At 32.6% G+C, this 19,898-nt stretch overlaps 2 protein-coding genes across 3 annotated transcripts; both read right to left on the reverse strand.

The window, feature by feature from the left end:
- Nucleotides 1–690: 690 nt before the first annotated feature.
- Nucleotides 691–10,019, reverse strand: LOC115987069 (vesicle-associated membrane protein 727). Of its 2 annotated transcripts, none has more exons than XM_031110517.1 (6): nt 9,851–10,019; nt 8,977–9,237; nt 8,692–8,890; nt 8,483–8,603; nt 1,187–1,249; nt 691–1,097 (listed from the first exon to the last, which is right to left on the reverse strand). In XM_031110517.1, exons 2-6 carry the CDS (start codon nt 9,164–9,166, stop codon nt 954–956), a joined length of 717 nt encoding a protein of 238 aa, XP_030966377.1. In that variant the 5' UTR covers nt 9,167–9,237; nt 9,851–10,019; the 3' UTR covers nt 691–953. The 2 variants fall into 2 exon arrangements, with proteins under 2 accessions (XP_030966377.1, XP_030966378.1); XM_031110518.1 differs by having other exon boundaries at nt 9,816–9,968.
- A 3,033-nt stretch (nt 10,020–13,052) lies between these two features.
- On the reverse strand, nt 13,053–19,498 carry LOC115986683 (uncharacterized protein At2g38710). The gene is made up of 5 exons (XM_031109918.1): nt 18,997–19,498; nt 16,533–16,652; nt 15,020–15,134; nt 14,346–14,439; nt 13,053–13,597 (listed from the first exon to the last, which is right to left on the reverse strand). Exons 1-5 carry the CDS (start codon nt 19,098–19,100, stop codon nt 13,392–13,394), a joined length of 639 nt encoding a protein of 212 aa, XP_030965778.1. The 5' UTR covers nt 19,101–19,498; the 3' UTR covers nt 13,053–13,391.
- Nucleotides 19,499–19,898: the final 400 nt, after the last annotated feature.

Below are 19,898 nucleotides of genomic sequence, written 5' to 3' on the forward strand. Positions count from 1 at the left end.
AAGAGAAGTTCCAACAAGAAAAAGAGCCTAGAGCAGACTTAAACTCAGAGAGGAACGAGGCAAGGAACCAAGGGGAGGGGAATGAAGATCTTCCAATGCTACGGTGAAAAATTGTAGCTAGTGAAAAACAACCAGTTTGATGGCTTGTGTGCTTCTCCAAGTGTCAGATAAAATGGTGGGAGAAAATTAGAAGGGGCAAATGGGATCCCAGCAGTTACATTTCTTCCCTTAGCAGCAGTGAAACTGGAATGGGGCCTAGCACCAAAATTGATTCTAATTCAATCTTTTGGAGGAGGAGACCAATTCAATGCCAGATCAAATGGGTGGGAGGATCAAGCAGAGAGATGTTCTGAACAGGCTCTGTTTTCAACTTACCAGCATCTTTTCTAGGATCAGGTTTGTGACCAGCTAAGATATTTTGGTTCCTTATTCTCCAAATGATAGTCAGAGAAAATTGAGGCGAACAAAGTGAGCTCTTCTTTGGCATGGCAACCTGCAATTTCCGACGAGGGAATTTAACATATTTCACAATGTCACTTGGGAGTCAAGAACCCAAGATGAGAAGTGTTAAAAGTGCCAGTCTCAGAGAGATCAAATGATATTGAAGATGTGCTCAGCTGTTTCTTGGCATTGATTACAAAGAACACATTGACACCCAAAATATGAAAGAAATATAGAACACACATAAAATATATAAGTTAAAAAAACTGTATAACATCTTAAGCACAAGTGCACAACAAATAACAAGTGGTCCATAAACCATATCTCTGGATTATTAACTGGTTAACAAAACCTTCGGGTACGTAGTAGAGACTACAGGGGTCTAATTACAGGTTATAACAAGTACTAAGGTAAAGGTTTGGCAACAGTCTCCATATACAGGAAAATAACAATTTGTACACCAATTAAAAACAGACAAGTTGCTACTAAGGACTCCGTTTTGCCTTTCCCCATCAACATTTAAAGCCTCCACAGATAACAAGCACTATTAACAAAATCACCACAAGGATTATTCCTAGAATCATCAACTTCAATCGGAGATTCTGCAGCCACATCTTTCGTCGAAGTTGCCTGCCTTGCCTCTGAAAGCTGTCAGCCTGGTCAGAAACAAATCCCAGAAAACTAGTCAGAAATTCATCAACAGCATTGTTAGGTGTGTAAAAACTGAATGACAGATGTCTTGTACCTGGAACTGTAAATTCTCGGTTTTATCCACCAAAAGTTCAATCCTCTCCCCACGATCCAGAACCTGCATTACACCAAGAGGAAATGTGTCATATCATTGGATTAGTTTCCTGTTTAACAAAAAAAAAAATTTCTGGGTCCAAATTTTCTTGTTAAGGTTCAATTTGTTTAAGAACTAGCATCTTGAGTTTAATCTTATGGATGTTGGCTGGTCACTTTGTTTCCTTCAAATGTGTGTGTTTTCCCTTATTATTGGGTTAGTCTGTTTTCCCTACATTACGAAACTGGAAAAAGTGTGGAAACCAAATATCTCCACGTGCAAAAAATTTAGGTTTAACCCAATCCAGAAGTTCAGTAGCTACTAGCTACTCTTCTAGTCAAGTCTTGTGAGTAATCATTTCAGACATAGCAAAGAACCAGACATCAATCAATGAAGTCAGCTTGACTGCCACCATAAGGTTCTGGAGTTGAAGTTGCAGTTGGGTGGTTACAATCAGAAAAATATGCCTGAACAACCATCTTAATTTGCTTACAACAGTTGAAATGTCTTCTCCAGAAAAATAATGGGCCATATTGTTAAAGGAAAAGAAACAGTTCTAACATCCCAAAATTTGTTTTGCAAATGGGGAAAATTTTCCGTTTATGAAAAAAAGAGAGAAAACAAAAGATGATTTTCTTCTTCACAACCAAACAGTGCATAAAATATTAAGGTAAATAAAAAACAAACCAAATCATCCAACCAATCTCAAAAACTAAAAGCTACCAACAAAAGAAGATGCTACACAAGATCATACAAGTATCAACCAAACCAATATAATGTAGGTTACTATTACCATTGGACCACCATTATTTCAGGCAGGCTCCCTGTCTAACTATCTATTTCTGTCAATAACTCCCAAACTTATGCATACAAGAAATGAACTATAGAATTTCACATATCACAAAAATGACAGTAAGGAAGTCTAAATATCATTTAGCCCTTTTCAAGGTTGTACTATCCAACTGCAGATTGGCAGTGTGTAAACTTTGGGAATTTAGCAGGCACTAGCAAGCTTTCTTTGTGTTTGTGGCCCATGCATTCTGGCAGAAGGCTACAAGACTCTCATTTTACAGACATTGCCATCTTATCAAGCAAATTCCTTAGAAAGCTAAGGAATCCTCTTATATACTTGTGTCCTAATTTGGAATGTGTTAACTGCAAAATACATCAAGAACACACATTCACTTTAACAATATCCTCAGCACCTTCAAAGCATTGTATATATGCCTGCATGTGATATGTACACCAAATTCTGGTCAATCAAATGTCATATACCATCTATATATATATATATATATATTTTTCAAGATACAAAAAAGGTCGTACCTAGTGCACAAAGCTCCCACTTTTGTGTGTTCTGGGAAAAGTCATGGTAGGCAACCTTACCCCAAATTTTGTTTGGAGAGGCTGATTCTCGAACTTGAGCCTGCAACTTGTCGCTTTTGGTGAAAGGCACTTGCCATTGCACCAAGGCCCAACCTCTAAAATTTGAAAGTCTTTATAGATGAGATAATTTTTAGACTCCACTAATCTTCATATTGTAGAAACATAGGCATAGTGAGAGAATGCAATCCAATAAGTCAAAATACACATTCAATGAAAGTTATTGAGCAATGTAGCATTAACAACAATTACACCAGGCATTATTATTATTATTAGTAAGTTACACACACTCCCTGTGGGTCTTGAGGCCAAGACTTAAAATCCTCCACTTTGCTATTACAAGAAGAGGAGGTGTCATTAGAGCTAAAGCTTGTTGGCATAACTCTTTATTCATGTCACACCATTTAAATATTTTAAATTTAATAAAAAGTTTATTAATTTGATAGTTGGATTACATGGCTAATCTCATATAATATATAAAGTGAAGCTGAGAGAAAGTTCAATTTTCAAAACCCTAGAATATTTCATGTTTTACACAAATATATAGTCCTATAACCAAAACAATTCTAATAAAATAACACTAACACAGATTTATAGTCCTATAACTAAAATAATTCTAATATAATAACACTTATTTGAATTGCATAAATCCATATTCCTACAACTAAAACACTTCTGTTTCTTCCCAACATTAAATTCATGACACGTTTTTCATATGGAAAACTTTGGACTATTAATCTCTCTCTCAATGTCAGTGAAACAAATTAAGCTTTCCAAAATGTTGGCCATAACTGACCATGCCACGTGGAAACCTCAAACAAACAAATATGCTCTTGGAAGGTCCTGTGACTAATAGCTAAAATCCTGAGATTTGGAATCTGAAAATTGGCATAGGTTCATTTTGTTGCAGATGAACCTCTTACAGCCCATGAGATTTTGGTTAGCAATGGAGCAGGCATAGTATTCTTCAAGCCATGCTCACAGTTTGTTCTCCTAGAGATGAGGTCAACTACATTATGTTTTTCATTATTAGTTTTCACGTATCTATAGTACATAAATTAGTATATTGAACTACCAACCATTTCAAAATTGGCAAAATGTAAGTCATCATTTTTTAATTACCATAACTCACTATTATTCACTAACTTGCGTTCACTTTCTAATCAATTATTGTGAATTATTGGAATTAGTTCTATATTTACTATTGATAAATGATCCTTTGCATGTCTCTTTTGGAATTAGTTATGAATTAGTATCAAGTTTAATCATCTATGGTTTATGCAATACATTCTCTGGAGATTGAGATTGGGTTTAGTATTGGCATGCTTAATTGTATGCAAATATTTTAAAATTTGAAAGAAGTTGAGTTTTTAAAGTCACTATTTCTTTTTTTCCCCCCTTGATTCAATTTAGTTTTCTTTTACTGGTGAAGTCTGTTTTAGGTTTTTTAATTTATATATCTCTGAGAGGTTTTGGATGGTGGTGAATCTAGAGACTCAATGAAAACAGCATGATCCTACAAATAAGATTTCATTATGGTTTTTAGCTACTACCCTTATAAATCAAAGAATTTTACATGTTTTACCAACAAGATATTTGATATTTCAGATGCATAAGAAAGGAAAGTACAGCCACATTTTGCATTTTTAATAGTTGATGATTCTCATTGTGCTGAATATATATGCTAAATTTTTTTTCAGTCAGATATAAGTACTCTAATATATAACTCATTTTTTTAAATATATTTTTAGAATAAGAATACTTAAATTTGAACATTTCATACACAAGATAGTTCTTAATCTCTATCATCATGGTATATTGTGAGTATGAAAAGTACAGGGAGACAATATAAGTTAAAATAAATTGTTAAAATACTATACTAATGAAAAATTATTAATAAGTGCAACTAGGATAAGACAAATTGGGGAATCTGTCTACATGTGATTTTTGGTGGTGTAGGGTCTTGTAGTGAAGAGAAAATATTTGATTCAGTGTGTTAAATTACCGATTGTCCCAAAAGCTTAAACTATTGGAATATGGTAAATTTAATTATTTAACCATACAATTCTAACACTCCCCCTCACATGTGGGCCGAAATTATCTTTTTAATAGGTGAGGCCCAACACGTGAGATTTTAAATGGAAGGTAAAGTGGAGGAGACAGAGATCAAATTCAGGACCTCCTGCTCTGATACCATGTTAAATTACCGATTGTCCCAAAAACTTAAGCTATTAGTCTATGGTAAATTTAGTCATTTAACCACACAATTCTAACACAGTGTTTGAGAAAAAAAGGTAAGAAGAAGAAATCGAGTTTGTGCACAATCTATTAACAGTGTGTGTGAACAACACACATGAACAGTACCTATAAAGTACCATGAACAGTGATAGAATATCAAAGAGAGAGAGGGGCTAGCATGACTCAATACTCAAAACACTCAATATTTTATTTTATTGATCAACTCCATACATTCTTTCAGAACATTGAGAACGAAAATATATAAAGACACATTCTTGTACCAATAGTATTAGGACACTCCTATTTTGACTGGTGAACTAAGAACCTAATAAGGTAATGATAACTAACAAAAGAATAACTTTGACTCAAAGAAAATAAAATTTAAGATACTGTCTCCAAAAAAAATTATAGACTCAACTAAACTACAAAAGGACGAAGTTGCAATAATTCTAGTTTTAACCTGAGACAAAATTGACTAAAAATTGTTAAATGTTAACTAAAATTTTAGTGGAAAAAAATTGTGAAAGCTTGTTTGCTACTTTTTCGTTAAGAGAGTCCTTTAGATTTCGAAAATGGTCATCGTTGTCACGAGGCAACAACTATTTTTGGAGAGATACTTGAACATTCAATGTGCCTCTATGTATAACATTTGGTGAATGATTAAAACAATTATGCTAGCTAAGATAGAACGCTTGGTGTTGGTTTGCAGAACTTAAATGCTTGTATTTATGAATTAGGTTTTGATGCTCCTGCAATGTATATTTGCAGGTTTTAGTTTTGTGTGAGGTGATATAATTGGGTTGAAAAAATTCCATTGAGGAATGTTGGGGAATAGGATCCCCACAGTCAACCTACCCTATTGCCATACCTAATTATATTGCTTTATCATATCCCCATGCTTGCTAGAAATCAACATATAGTAATAACTATCTGATTTATAAATTGTTTTTAGATTTTTTTTTTTTTTTAAATGAGTTTATGGATTGGATAGTGATTGACATTCAATTTATACAAAATATGGTACGTAAGTTAAGAACACATTAAAACATGTAATCCAATGGTACTTATCCAAAAAAAAAAAGGTGTAATCCAACTGTGGAATTGTTAAAAAAACTAATTAATTGATACTTATCAAGTGGTGTAATATTAACAAAGAGTTATCCTAGGTGTAATTAAAAATCAAGGACCTAAGCGGCTAAGCCGTATATATTTGCTTCTTTTGGAACTATGTGATGAGCTATGATAAGCTAAATACATAAGCATGACAAAAGGGAAATAAAGTTTAACAACCAAGGCCTTGATTGGTCAGACTAAGATCAGAGACTTACAGCATTAGTAAAATCACTTATTTAGGTAAGGACCTTCATATAGGTCAAACCTTGAATGTGTGTGTGTGTATTAGAGTGATATATGTGGTTATATTTCAATCATGTTTACATCACTCAATAACTTATCATTTGATGAGTATTTTGAAGATCCATTTTAGATCATTGGATATGCGTGTGTAAGAATCAAGGGGTTAAATGACATGTGGTTATGAGTTACATTTACAATCTTAATATCTTTTCATGGGATGAGTATTCCACTATTTTGACAAATCCACTTTAGATTAAGTTGTGTGTGGGCGTGTGTGTGATCATGTGATCTTAAGATTGATAAGAATAATATGATTTTTGAATGTGAATATGCAAGAATCATTAGATTGAGTGATATATGTTGTTAAATATGAGTCGTGTTACACCACTTATTAACTTTTCATTGGATTAGTACAAAGAAAAATCCATTTTAGATCATTGGGTGTGTGTGTGTGTGTGTGTGAGATATATATATATATATAAGATTTATTACTTCAATTGAACTTCACATGTGGGCCTCATAAAATAAGTTTTAAATAGATGAATTTGCAAAGTAGAAACAGATTAATCTTCCATGATTGCATCAATAACATTTGAAAAGGTTACACTAGATATATTACTCAATATATTGATTCTTACATATTTACATTTGAAAACCATATTATTCTTATAAATCTTATATATATATATATATATATATATATCTCACACACACACACACCCAATGATCTAAAATGGATTTTTCTTTGTACTAATCCAATGAAAAGTTAATAAGTGGTGTAACACGACTCATATTTAACAACATATATCACTCAATCTAATGATTCTTGCATATTCACATTCAAAAATCATATTATTCTTATCAATCTTAAGATCACATGATCACACACGCGCCCACACACAACTTAATCTAAAGTGGATTTGTCAAAATAGTGGAATACTCATCCCATGAAAAGATATTAAGATTGTAAACGTAACTCATAACCACATGTCATTTAACCTCTTGATTCTTACACACGCATATCCAATGATCTAAAATGGATCTTCAAAATACTCATCAAATGATAAGTTATTGAGTGATGTAAACATGATTGAAATATAACCACATATATCACTCTAATACACACACACATTCATGGTTTGACCTATATGAAGGTCCTTACCTAGATAAGTGATTTTACTAATGCTGTAAGTCTCTGATCTTAGTCTGACCAATCAAGGCCTTGGTTGTTAAACTTTATTTCCCTTTTGTCATGCTTATGTATTTAGCTTATCATAGCTCATCACATAGTTCCAAAAGAAGCAAATATATACGGCTTAGCCGCTTAGGTCCTTGATTTTTAATTACACCTAGGATAACTCTTTGTTAATATTACACCACTTGATAAGTATCAATTAATTAGTTTTTTTAACAATTCCACAGTTGGATTACACCTTTTTTTTTTTTGGATAAGTACCATTGGATTACATGTTTTAATGTGTTCTTAACTTACGTACCATATTTTGTATAAATTGAATGTCAATCACTATCCAATCCATAAACTCATTTTTAAAAAAAAAAAAAAATCTAAAAACAATTTATAAATCAGATAGTTATTACTATATGTTGATTTCTAGCAAGCATGGGGATATGATAAAGCAATATAATTAGGTATGGCAATAGGGTAGGTTGACTGTGGGGATCCCATTCCCCAACATTCCTCAATGGAATTTTTTTAACCCAATTATATCACCTCACACAAAACTAAAACCTGCAAAAATACACTGTAGGAGCATCAAAACCTAATTCATAAATACAAGCATTTAAGTTCTGCAAACCAACACCAAGCGTTCTATCTTAGCTAGCATAATTGTTTTAATCATTCACCAAATGTTATACATAGAGGCACATTGAATGTTCAAGTATCTCTCCAAAAATAGTTGTTGCCTCATGACAACGATGACCATCTTCGAAATCTAAAGGACTCTCTTAAGGAAAAAGTAGCAAACAAGCTTTCACAATTTTTTTCCACTAAAATTTTAGTTAACAGTATGACAAATCTACTTATTACTAGAACCCCTCCGCTAAATAACCCCAAACAAATACAACAGTTCATTTAACAAAGAACCAGGATCAGTGTTAAAGGTTTATTATAACAACGGAACATAATGCATTGACGTAGATGTATAAGTTATCTTCATTTTGCTAATGTAGACTAGAAGGAACTTATATATCTCTTCTAAAACTACACATTAATTGCTTTCATTTTTTGTATCACTCAACAAGCAAGTAAATGCGTACCTTCTCGATATTGTCCATCATAATCCCCTTGACCTCAGAAATCTGAGCCTTCAATTTGGATAGCTTACTCATTTCTTCAGGGTGGTTCACACAGTAATCCATGTGCTCCTTAAGCTTTGGCCTGGTAAACAAAAGCATAGCATTAGAGACTAATACAATAATGTGATCAAGAACACTTCAAATTCAAACCTCAACAAGTTTATACACACCCAAATTCTCTGTCAAGATTGTAAGCAATGCTAAATCGGTCTTCAAACAGATCATCTTCATCGTCGTCATCTGCAAGTGGGTGTGGACCATCATTTTTTATACTTGCACCATAACGCTGCTTGAAATCATCCTTCACCCGATCAAGAAACACAAATGGCACACTTCTCCCAGCTGATTCATCCGCAACAACAAGGAAAACTGCACGCCAAAAGAAACACATTCAACCACACACATAGCAGTCAGAAACTAAAACTATAATTTGACAACTACCAAAAGACCAATACCGAATCCATTCTCGAGGAGGAAGTTAAATGTATGCCCATCACACGAGTACGTGTACTTGCTGCTATTTGAAGGCAGCTTCTGTAAGCACTGAACAGCAATGGTACCAAAATTCCCCGTATACGGCGTGTACTCCGCTAACACAACGGTTCCTTTTGCAACAAAGCTATATATTAAGCCTCTCTGACTCATTTCAGAATAATAGCTTCAAACTTGTCGAGACCCACAAAGAGATTTCACTAGTCCCTTATTGCAACAATAACCTAACCAGATCATAAATCCATGAGTTAAACCAACCGACCAAATCCAATTCAACCAAACAATCAACATGAAGATCCATCAAAACCCAGTATTTAATTTAGCTTCTGATTATGAATTACCAAATAATTCATGCAAAAAATGAACACACACCCCCCAAGTAGTGGAAACAAAGCAATTCATTACCAAACCTAAGGGTTCCTAGGAAAGGAAATGTCATAAAGCCAAAAAAAAAAAAAAAAAATTAACAATTTTGTCTCCAAAAAAGTTCAGCAAAATAATCCAAATACAACCATTTGACTTAGGTGAGATGGGTTTTTAATGTTCTTGAACCAAAACAACATTTGATCATAAAAGACAGTTTATCCTTAATTTTCCCAGCATCCAAACATATTATAATAGAGACTGGAAACAGGACCCAAAAATTAATTCTTGAAACATGCCCAGAATAAAATAATCCATCCACAGAAAGCAGAAGCTTTTAAACTGTTAATCTAACTAATAAAAAAAAAAAAGGGATATTGAGAAAAGAATGAATTTATTCGAAGATCAAAGAAAGAGAGAGAGAGAGAGAGATAATTACAATTAGAATCAGAGAAAGAGAGAGAAAGAAAGAACCTGAAGCAATTGGATGGAAAGGTGAAAAAAATTGCTTAGCGTCTAAGACTTGTGAAGGTCTGTATTGTACTGTTGATGGGGTACGGTAGTTACTGAAGAAGGCAAAAACCAACAAGCGACGACGTGGCCTAGGTGTTTAAGGTTAAAGCCTTAAACCACATTTAACCTTAAACACAACTCTTTATTTTATTAACAGTGTGGTTCTGTTGGTTTCCAATCTCATACTAGTATTTGCTTATCATTGAGGGGTAATTATAGTTTTTTTTACCTTTAACTATTAACTCGATTAAATTTTACTTCCTAAACTATCGAAACCTTGATTGCCGTCTATTTTTCTGTTACCGTCTATTTTTCTGTTAACTCTAATGGAATTTAGTATTAAAACACTAATTTTCAATTGTCTGTTTCGTGGAGAGATAAATTAGAAGAATGTAAGGTCATGTTTGGTAATTATTTTTATTTTGTATTTACAGAAACTTTGTTTTCAAGAACAAATGTAAAAAAAAAAGAAGTTTTATTTTGTTTTCAAAGTCAGCAACACATTTCGACCATTTGGTAAACTTAGGGAAAACAACAGCTTTCCGATAACATAATACAAAATATTTGTTTGGATTGTTAGCTAAAAATTAAAAAACAGTTTTCAAGACCAAAAACACACAAAAAAAAGAAGAAAAAAGAGAGAGAAAAAGATGAAGACTATGATTAAGATATTATTATGGTTGGTAATCACCATGCAGAACTATCAACAAACAAATCAAACAAGTCCCATAAAAATAAAAAATAAATCAAACAAGTGAGCACGGAGACAATCGATCAAGATAACCACTCAAAATCTTGTTGAATGAAGGTTTTGATTACAATATTATTATGGTAGAATTTCAAGCCAAAATTCTTTAATGAAATTACCAGTAGAGAAACGGGAACAAGTTTTTTTTTTTTTTTTTAATGAGATGGAACAAATTCTTTAATGATACACACTAGGCCAAAAATAATCTAGTTAAAACAACCACTTTAGTGACTAAATATTGAAAATTTTAAGAAATTATAGATACAAAGTCCATTAAAAAAATTTACAATTCTTTTTAAGTCTAATGGATGATAAGATAAACAATAGCACCACAGGATTACATTAAAAGAAAAATTACAATTCTTTTCTTAACATTGAGATTAATTTTAAGAGTAAATTGTAAAAAAGACCCAGGAGATTTGTTTGTTTTCAAGCACAACCCCCTTTCCTTCTATTATCAATTAAAAATTTTAAACTCTTGAGGGGATCACTCCGTCACATTTTTGTCAATTAATCTTCTAAAATATTATTTTTTAAATAAAATTTACTTAACAAATATTTAAAATATTCATTTTCTTCTTATTATTATTTTTCCTTATCTCCCCCCCCCCCCCCCCAAATTTTCCTAAATCCTTTTTATTTCTATCACTCATGAAAACTCAAAATGTTGATTTTAGAATGAGGTGTTAAAATAGGGAAAAGTGACCATTTGATCTTGCTTCATATTGGAGTTTGAGTTTGAGGTAGAATTTTCGATAGGTGAGGTTCAACAATGGAATGAACTTGGCTAGGGCTTGCATGACTTGATATTGCGTAGGCATAGATATGATTTCGGATGGGTTTTTAAGTGGAGTTCAATTGGCATGACTTGGTATGACATAGGTGTTGATTGTGCGACAACTAACATTAATTTTAAGGTTTTTTTTTTTTTTAATCTTAATTAAAAAAAAAAAATTGGCATTGGAATGAAGTGATGATATATAACAGCCGGCTCTATAGTATGAGCAAATAAGACGATCGCCTAAGGCTCCAAAATAAAAAAGACCAAATTTTAACTATTTCTTTAATTGTAATAGTATTAATTAAGCTCAAATATTAGTCAATAAATAAATAATATTTTTTTATCAAATGAAAAACAAGAAAAAAATGTTATATCTTCAATATTTTTCATGACACTTTCATAATAAATTTTAAGTGGCAGGTTGTTACTGACTATTATTGGTGGGTAAAAAAAGTAATTTCAATAGTGGGTTTAAATTAGAAGTAGTAACAACTTAACACCTAGGATTTATTGTGAAAATGTTGTGAATATAGCACTTCTAAAAAAAGGGCAATATACAAAAAATTTCACAATATTTTTCACAATAACTAAGTTGATAATCTTTTACTAGTTCTCATCTAAGTCTACCTCTAACATTACTTTTTTACTTACCACTATCAATTTGCTACATTAACATGTATGAAAAGTTTTATCAAATTTTTTGTCTAATTTTTTTTATGTCTATAGACTTTCTGAAAGAAAAAAATTTTAAAACAAAAGAATAAAGTTTAGATAATATTTAAATTAGTTTTTTTAAAATAATTATATTTAAATATATAATAGGTCTCAATTTAATTTTCGTCTTAAACTCTCAAATGCATCTAGGCCCCTTGCCTTAAGCCCCAAATGAATCGAGGCCCCAAAATGCATTAAGCCTTCATGGTGTTGTAAATAGGGTTCAAACTCGGATGAATTGTTTTTGTCAAAATTGAAGTTTGAATGTATTTTTGAACTTTCTTTATGAATTTGAGATATTTTGGTGGTAGTGGGTGCTGATTTGATTTATTTGAGTTAAGTTGGTAAATGAAAAAGTTTAGGAAATGAAAAAAAAAATATATATATATATATATATATATAGTTTTCTTTACAGCTACCGAAAGGATTGTATAATTGCAAATGAACTTTTTAAGACTAATTTTTATTGTTTAGAAAATTTTTGGTAACAAATATTTTACAAAAAAGCAAGAGCCAAAACAAAAGGCAAATATCAAGCAATTGGGTATTAACATGGTATCACTTGGTCCAATTAGTGTACTCGCCTATCCCAAACATAAAATATGTAAATTTGTCATGTTCATTTATTTTGATTTATCTTTTTTTTTCTCCACTTTTATATGAATTTTTGAAGGGAAATTTCATGTAAATAATGCGATAATATATAATATGCAGCAGTTACACATTACTTTTTTCCTTTTATAGCAAACCACATACAAACTTGCAAATAATATTTTGGGGCAATTAATTGATTCCTGGGTTAAGGTTTTTGTCATGGCTATATTTCTTGTCTACAGATTGTCACTACTAATGCACAAACTGAACTAAATGTTTTAACCACCAACAATCACAAGCACAATTCTTAGCTTATGGGACAACAATTATCATTTGAAACTGGAGCTGAAGACAAACACGATTATAGATAAAACAGTCTGGGATGATTTATAAGTTACTGAGAAATTTTACAATAGCACAGCTATCCCAGAGAAGCTGCTGAATGTGAAAGCTGGGAACTGGAATCAAGGAAACCTGTTCTTTTGGTTTCTTTCTTCAAAATCAAATGAATTTGAAGAATGATATGGACAGGTCACAACAATTACTTATGTGTCTGGGCTGGAAAACAAACAAATCCATTCCAACCCAGTTCTTTTTTCTTCTAAATAGAAATTTGTCTTAGACCAAACTAACTTTGTGGTCTTAGCAAAAGATATTTGGAAGAATCAATAGTTCCCAGGCTTAGCCCCATCAATGGATGGAGCTGCACCTCGGGTTGCCTTGACATAGGCAACATATTCACTGTAATTCATTGTAAACAATGTGCTCTGGTATCGGGTCAGTCGTACACGCTTCCGAAGTGACTCAGTAATGGTGCCATTGTAACCAGATTTTCGCATCAGCGAGTCTATTGCCTCCGTTTTTGTCCAACCTAATCCAAAGCACACACAGAGAGACCCAAAAAACAAACCCCTTAGTTAGCTGAACAAAAACAAGCTCTACGTACAATCACATTCCTGGTCAGAGGGAGGGGGGAAAAAGAGAGAACTAAATCCACCTCAAGGTAACCATAGAATAAAAAATCTTATTCTTCCAAAGATACCCTAGCCACTAATGGAACTCTAGCTTCCAAGAAAACTAATACAATTACATAAAGGCAATTCATCATGTCACCTGGCATTCCACCACAAAATGTGGCAGAAAGAGGCAAAATTTTTAATCTAGATGAATACTTTACCATTCTAATCTGGTAGTAATAAAGCATAAGAAAAACAAGAAGAACCATCAGAGCAGATTAGCAGAAGAAAGTGAAAAAAAGGAAAAAAAGTGTTCACTAAATAAAAATGACATATTAAGGTTGAACTAATAATTTGGGTTGACTAAACAAGAGTTTTATGGAGAATCTTGGTTCATGTCCTCAGTGGAAAGTGGTAAGAACACCTGTGCGATTAATAAAAAGAAAGCAAGTGAAGTAACAAACTTTTAAACAGAGAAACAAGCCTGATGGTTCATCCACTCAACATCAAATTTGACACAAAGAACTAATATATTTCAAGAAGATTATAGTACAATCAGAACAAATCTGTAGGTCAAAGCATTTTCATTATTATTTTTTCACAATAGAAAAATAATTGAAAAAATTTTCACCCAATTGATTTGTCCGAAGTAAGAATTGTTACCTTCATGAGCAGCCACCTCAGGCAAATATGTTGCATTTCGCTTTGTATTGTTATCAGGATCAGTAAACTCAATAATTAAACCATGCTTTCCAACCTGTAACAAGAACCCACTAAGTTCAGAGAGTGAGAAAAGACAAGAAATAAACATATATTACAAGAATTCACTAAAGTAGAACACTAGTATTTTCCATTTTTATCAGTCAGAATGGAAACAGTGCGCTCCAAAAAAGGTAATGCTTTAGCCTATATGTTGGGAAACCATGGTTAGAACATTACCAATTGAAATATTTAAAACAATTAATTCTAGATCGAATTACCACCAGATCTTGACAATTAATCAATCTGAAAATTCCACAATCCAAACATTATGGATGCATTTGGAAATATCTACAAGGGAAAATGTTTTCCCACAAGATATTCTAAAATCAACTTATCCATAAAATTAGGTTTAACAAGTTCAATCAACCTCACTGTTTACATCATCCCTAACCAGGGACACAACTATAACACACCAAACTGTCAGAACTCAGGACCAGCCCAGGGTATCCTTGGGGCAAGAAAATGCTATCAGATTGCATTAGAATGCAATAGATCATAGCAGAGGATAACAAATTAAATATGTCCATCCATCCACCTAAGGTGCCACAAAAGTCAAAAAGTGAATAGGTAGATACCTCCCAATCAAGATAATGGTTAGCAGTTTCATAATCAGTCAGAATGGAAACTGTACACTCCAAAGAAGGTAATTCTTTAGCCTGTATGGGGGGAAACCTGCGGTCCCTCAAAGCGCTACAAAAAATCACAGATAAGAATTAGATTCAGAGACATGGAATGGGAATAGCAACAAGGACGGACCAAAAATAGATAAAACAAAATTTGCAATATCCTTGTTCTCCAGTCTCATTGATCCTCTGGATGAGGCAAGGAAAACCCTGCTTAACCTCAGGCTTAACCTTAATCTAGATCTCAATCACAACGCAATGAGAAAGAACCATAGGCCCCTTGCCAATTTCCAAGATAAATAATCTGAATCTCAGAACAAAGCTATCTCTAGGAGGCTTCCCCTGACAAAGGGAAAAATTAGAAGCTTCATTTCTAAGATAGTGAGAGGCTGAGAGCTGTTAGCCAGCTTTAAACCATTAGAAGGACTTTCTCATATTCATTGAACCTGAAAAGCCATCTGAATTTTTTTTTTTAATTACCTTTTCTGGGTTCCAGTGGGCCACATGCCCTATAATAATTTCAAAGTATGAAAGTGATTCAAACAAATGCATGCATCCATAGGAGCTCTTGATAAGGAGATCTAACAGCTCTTAAAATGGTAAGTAAAACCACATCTAGCTCAGGGTTAATATGGTTAGCATAAAAAATGGGGCACAAAAAGAGCAGCATGGTCTTCAGTGGTGATAAGACCAATCATTGAAGTCTTTTTTAGCAAAATAAGATTTTCCAGAGCCATAGATCTAAGCTGCTTCAGTACCCAATAATTTGTAACTATATTCTGCAATTGTAAGAAAAATTGGGCACCCTCATATTTATAGTTGTGATCACCAATTTTGTTAACTTTGTAAATAGGCAAGGACCAACCTAAACATCACTTTCAATATTACAAATATATGTTTCCATTTCTATTTTCAATGCCCTTCATAGACTATATATATGAACTCTCATACAAAGCCAAGCCCTGAGTTACCATCACTCTTCCAACTTAAAGACTTAGTAATTAACCCAAACTTTTTCAGTTACTTGCAATGATAACAGATAAAAGAGAACAACACAGAAATTTTATTGTTTTTAATTCTTTAGTCTCTCCCCTTTCTCTTACCATGTAAAGTTTCTTCAAAGATGTTCTTCCTCCCTCCCACCCTCCCTCTCTCTCTCTCTCTCTCTCTCTCTCTCTCAGACAATAGCATACTATGGTTTTCTCTCCTCTGTTTTTATCTCATAACACCAAAATTTAACTTTCCAAAATACTGTCAATTGCTACAATATAAAAAAAATACACACAATACATGTGCTGTGTGTGCCAAAAACCATCAAAAAATTTTTTTTTAGTCAAACACCATAAAAAATTTTGATTCCAAATTTTTTTTCTGAGAGGAGTGGGGGGGGGGGGGTGTTGTTGTCCATGAGTGTTAAGTACATGTGCCAGAATGAACAGCAACTAAATAGTTTAGAGGAAAGTACCTGTTTAGAGAATAGTCCCTGAAGCCATTAATCAACCAACGAGCTTCTAGAGTTCCAATACATCCACGTAAGCGAGGCTCCCCACCATTTACCACTTTCTTCCAAGTCACAAACAATGGGCTGGACCAGAGTATTTATTTGTGTTCAATAAGGATATCATGCAAAACAAAGTTCTACTGTGCAAATTACAGAACCATACAATTCTTTCCTCATAGCATTCTTTAAGAGAACATGTAATAAACAACAATGTAAATGTATATCCAAGCACCATCAAAAACAAAGTTCTACTGTGCAAATTACAGAACCATACAATTCTTTCCTCATAGCATTCTTTAAGAAAACATGAAATAAACAACAATTTAAACGTATATCCAAGCACCATCAAAAACAAATTTGCAGGGGAAATGCATGATAGTATTATTGGATTCATCAAAACCAAAAGTAAACGAATCAAGGAATGTGAATGCACAAGCCATGTAATGGGAGATGTTACTGCCAAACATTGAGCAAAAATATTGTAATACCAGTGATGAAGAAAAATGAAGCAAAAAAAGCAGTTAAAGGAACGGCCATTTCAAACTAGTGCAGTGAACTTGAAGAGCCACTACAACTCCATCCCCATGTCAGTACGCTAGCAAAAAATAATATTAGGGGGAAAAATGTAAAAGCAACCAAAAAAAATAAAAGCTAGAACTTGTTTATGACATCCAGCACTGCTATAGCAGAATGTTCTTAGTCGAAAGCAAAAAAAATGCAAAAAAAACATAAAGCCCTACGATGTTACTTCACTGCTCAGATGAATATAAGTAACTGAAAAATCTGTCTAATGTAACCAATAACAGTCAGGTGGCCAATATTATATAGGTCTTAGTTAACAAAAGAATTTTATAAAAAAAAAAGAAAAAGAAAGTAGAGAACAGTAGGTATCAAACAACAAGGAGACACTTATCCTTTATCACATGTTAAATGCATATGCAAGCAGCAACAATAAGCTGTTATGAAGAGAAAAAAGTGCATTCAGCAGCAACTCCAATGAAAAACGACTTTAGGGGTCTGACCAGGTTTGAGTCACAGCTTCAAAAGGCAGAAGAGGAGATCAACAAAATGGAAATGTTATATTTTCACCCATATTCTACATTTAAACACCCCAACACCTTACTTATCAAACCCCCCCCCACCCCTATTCCTCCAAAAAAAAAAAAAAAAAAAAGCTGAAAAGGTTTAGAGCCTTTACACTATGTTTAGAGAGTGAAGAAGAGGAAGATAGATACTCCTCCTCCTTAATAGAGTAGATATCTTATTTGGATATTTAAATAAGGGGAAAATGGAAGTACATAAAAATTACCCCTCTTCTTATTTGATTGTAATATATAAAGAAATGGAAAAATATACCCTTCTTTATTAAACTCAACAGTTAATTTTTTTTTTTTTTTTGATAAGTAACTCAACAGTTAGAAATATTAAGGGCAAAATGGAAGAATTTAATAATCTAGAATCCCTTCCCCTCCAAATTACCTCAAATTGGGAGATTACAAATAGTGGGTTGGGAGGGGTTTCCCCCAAATCCCTCCCCCCTCTCCTTTAAAAACAAATCAAAACAAGGGAAGATATAAATCCCCACCCCTCTTTCCCTTAATCGTTACATTGTTACTATTCTAAACTGTAAGTCACAAGGAGCCAAATTGTAGGGTATATACAGGAATACATTATACTTTGTATGGTAACCATGGTAGTCTGCAGTATTTTACAAAACTATAATCTATATATTTATCGTAATATCCTAATATATTTTAACACAAATGAATGAAAAAACATGTAACAGAAAAAACTTAAACAATAAAATGGTGAAGTTAACTACCCATGGATGGTAAATCAAGGAATAGGGAGTACCAACTACAAATTGTAAAGGCTTCTGACCTAAATAAAAATAATTTAATATGATATACAGTACAAAGTTGATACACTAGCTGCAATTTTTTTTTTTTTTTTTTTGGGGGTAATTTTAATGCATAAACTACAATATTAAGTTAACAATTGTGCATTAGGAATACAACTGAATGGAAAACACTAACAAGTAAATATTTTAGTCACAGACTGAAGCCCCATTACATATCATGGAACAATTGATGTGCATTCAGGAAAGTAACACTAAAAAGAAATTAATTTGACTCCAAAATCTCATAATTAAAACAGTGAAGAAACTAGCTATCCTGATAAACAAACCAACACATTAATAACATAAAATAAAATTAGCCAGACAATAATGTAGCCCCAAATCACTATATACAACCTCAAGAGAAAAATTAAAAATAATAATTAAAAAATACCCACTAATTTTTTGCCACCATATCATAGCACTTGATATAAACAAAATCTAATCGCATAATAAAACTAAAAAAAAAAAAAAACCCAAAACCCATATGTTATATATATATATATAGAGAGAGAGAGAGAGAGAGTATACTGTTGACCCTCATCGAAGGCAGGAGGAGGAGCATCTTCGCTGTTGTAGTGAGAGACGAGAGTGTCGAAGCAAAACACAACCATTTCACGGTTAGCCGCCACCATTTTTTTTTCTTTTCTTTAAGAAACGTCAAACAAACAAACAAACAAAAAAACGTTTTTTGTTTTGTTTTGTTAAATGTAAAATTTGATGTTTTTCAGGTTAAAAAACGATCGGAACATATAAGGTTTTGTTGGGTTTGGTTTTGTTTTTGGTCTTCGCTGGTTTGTGTTTAATGGGAAATAAAATGAAAAAAGAGAGAGAGAGAAAGATTAATAAAAATGGTCCCTGAAATAATTGAGGATCATGGAAGAGAGAGAAAATCACAACTCATAACACAACACAAACACTTTAAAACACTAAACACAAACACAAAGCAAAGCTTTCCACTCTTCACAAACTCTCTCTCTCTCTCTCTCTCTCGTTCACGCTATTGCTATTTTTAGTGTTTCTGCACAACAATATGGCTTCTTTCTGCAAATTAAATAGTTACCTCTTTTTTTTTTCAATCAAAATAAATATAGTAAGTGTGCGTAAGCATGGCTTAAAAAGTAAGATTTTTTTATTATTTAATTTATTTTTATCATTATTTCACTATTATTTAGTTTATTTTTATTACTATTTATGTGTATTATTATATTTTTTTAGTATTATTTATAAATTTTATTATATTATTATAATTATTTTTTAGCTTAATTATAGTATTTTCAACAACAAAATTTTTTTTAATTCCAACTATATAAGTGGTTCTCGAATTGACACTAAAACAATGACTACTTTATTTTGATGAGTATTTTTGGTGAGTGAATAGCGACTACTTTTGTTTCCTATAATACCCATCACTTTTACATTATTTGCCTAAC

This window comes from Quercus lobata, chromosome 4, assembly GCF_001633185.2.
Source record: "Quercus lobata isolate SW786 chromosome 4, ValleyOak3.0 Primary Assembly, whole genome shotgun sequence".
Classification (NCBI taxonomy): domain Eukaryota; kingdom Viridiplantae; phylum Streptophyta; class Magnoliopsida; order Fagales; family Fagaceae; genus Quercus; species Quercus lobata.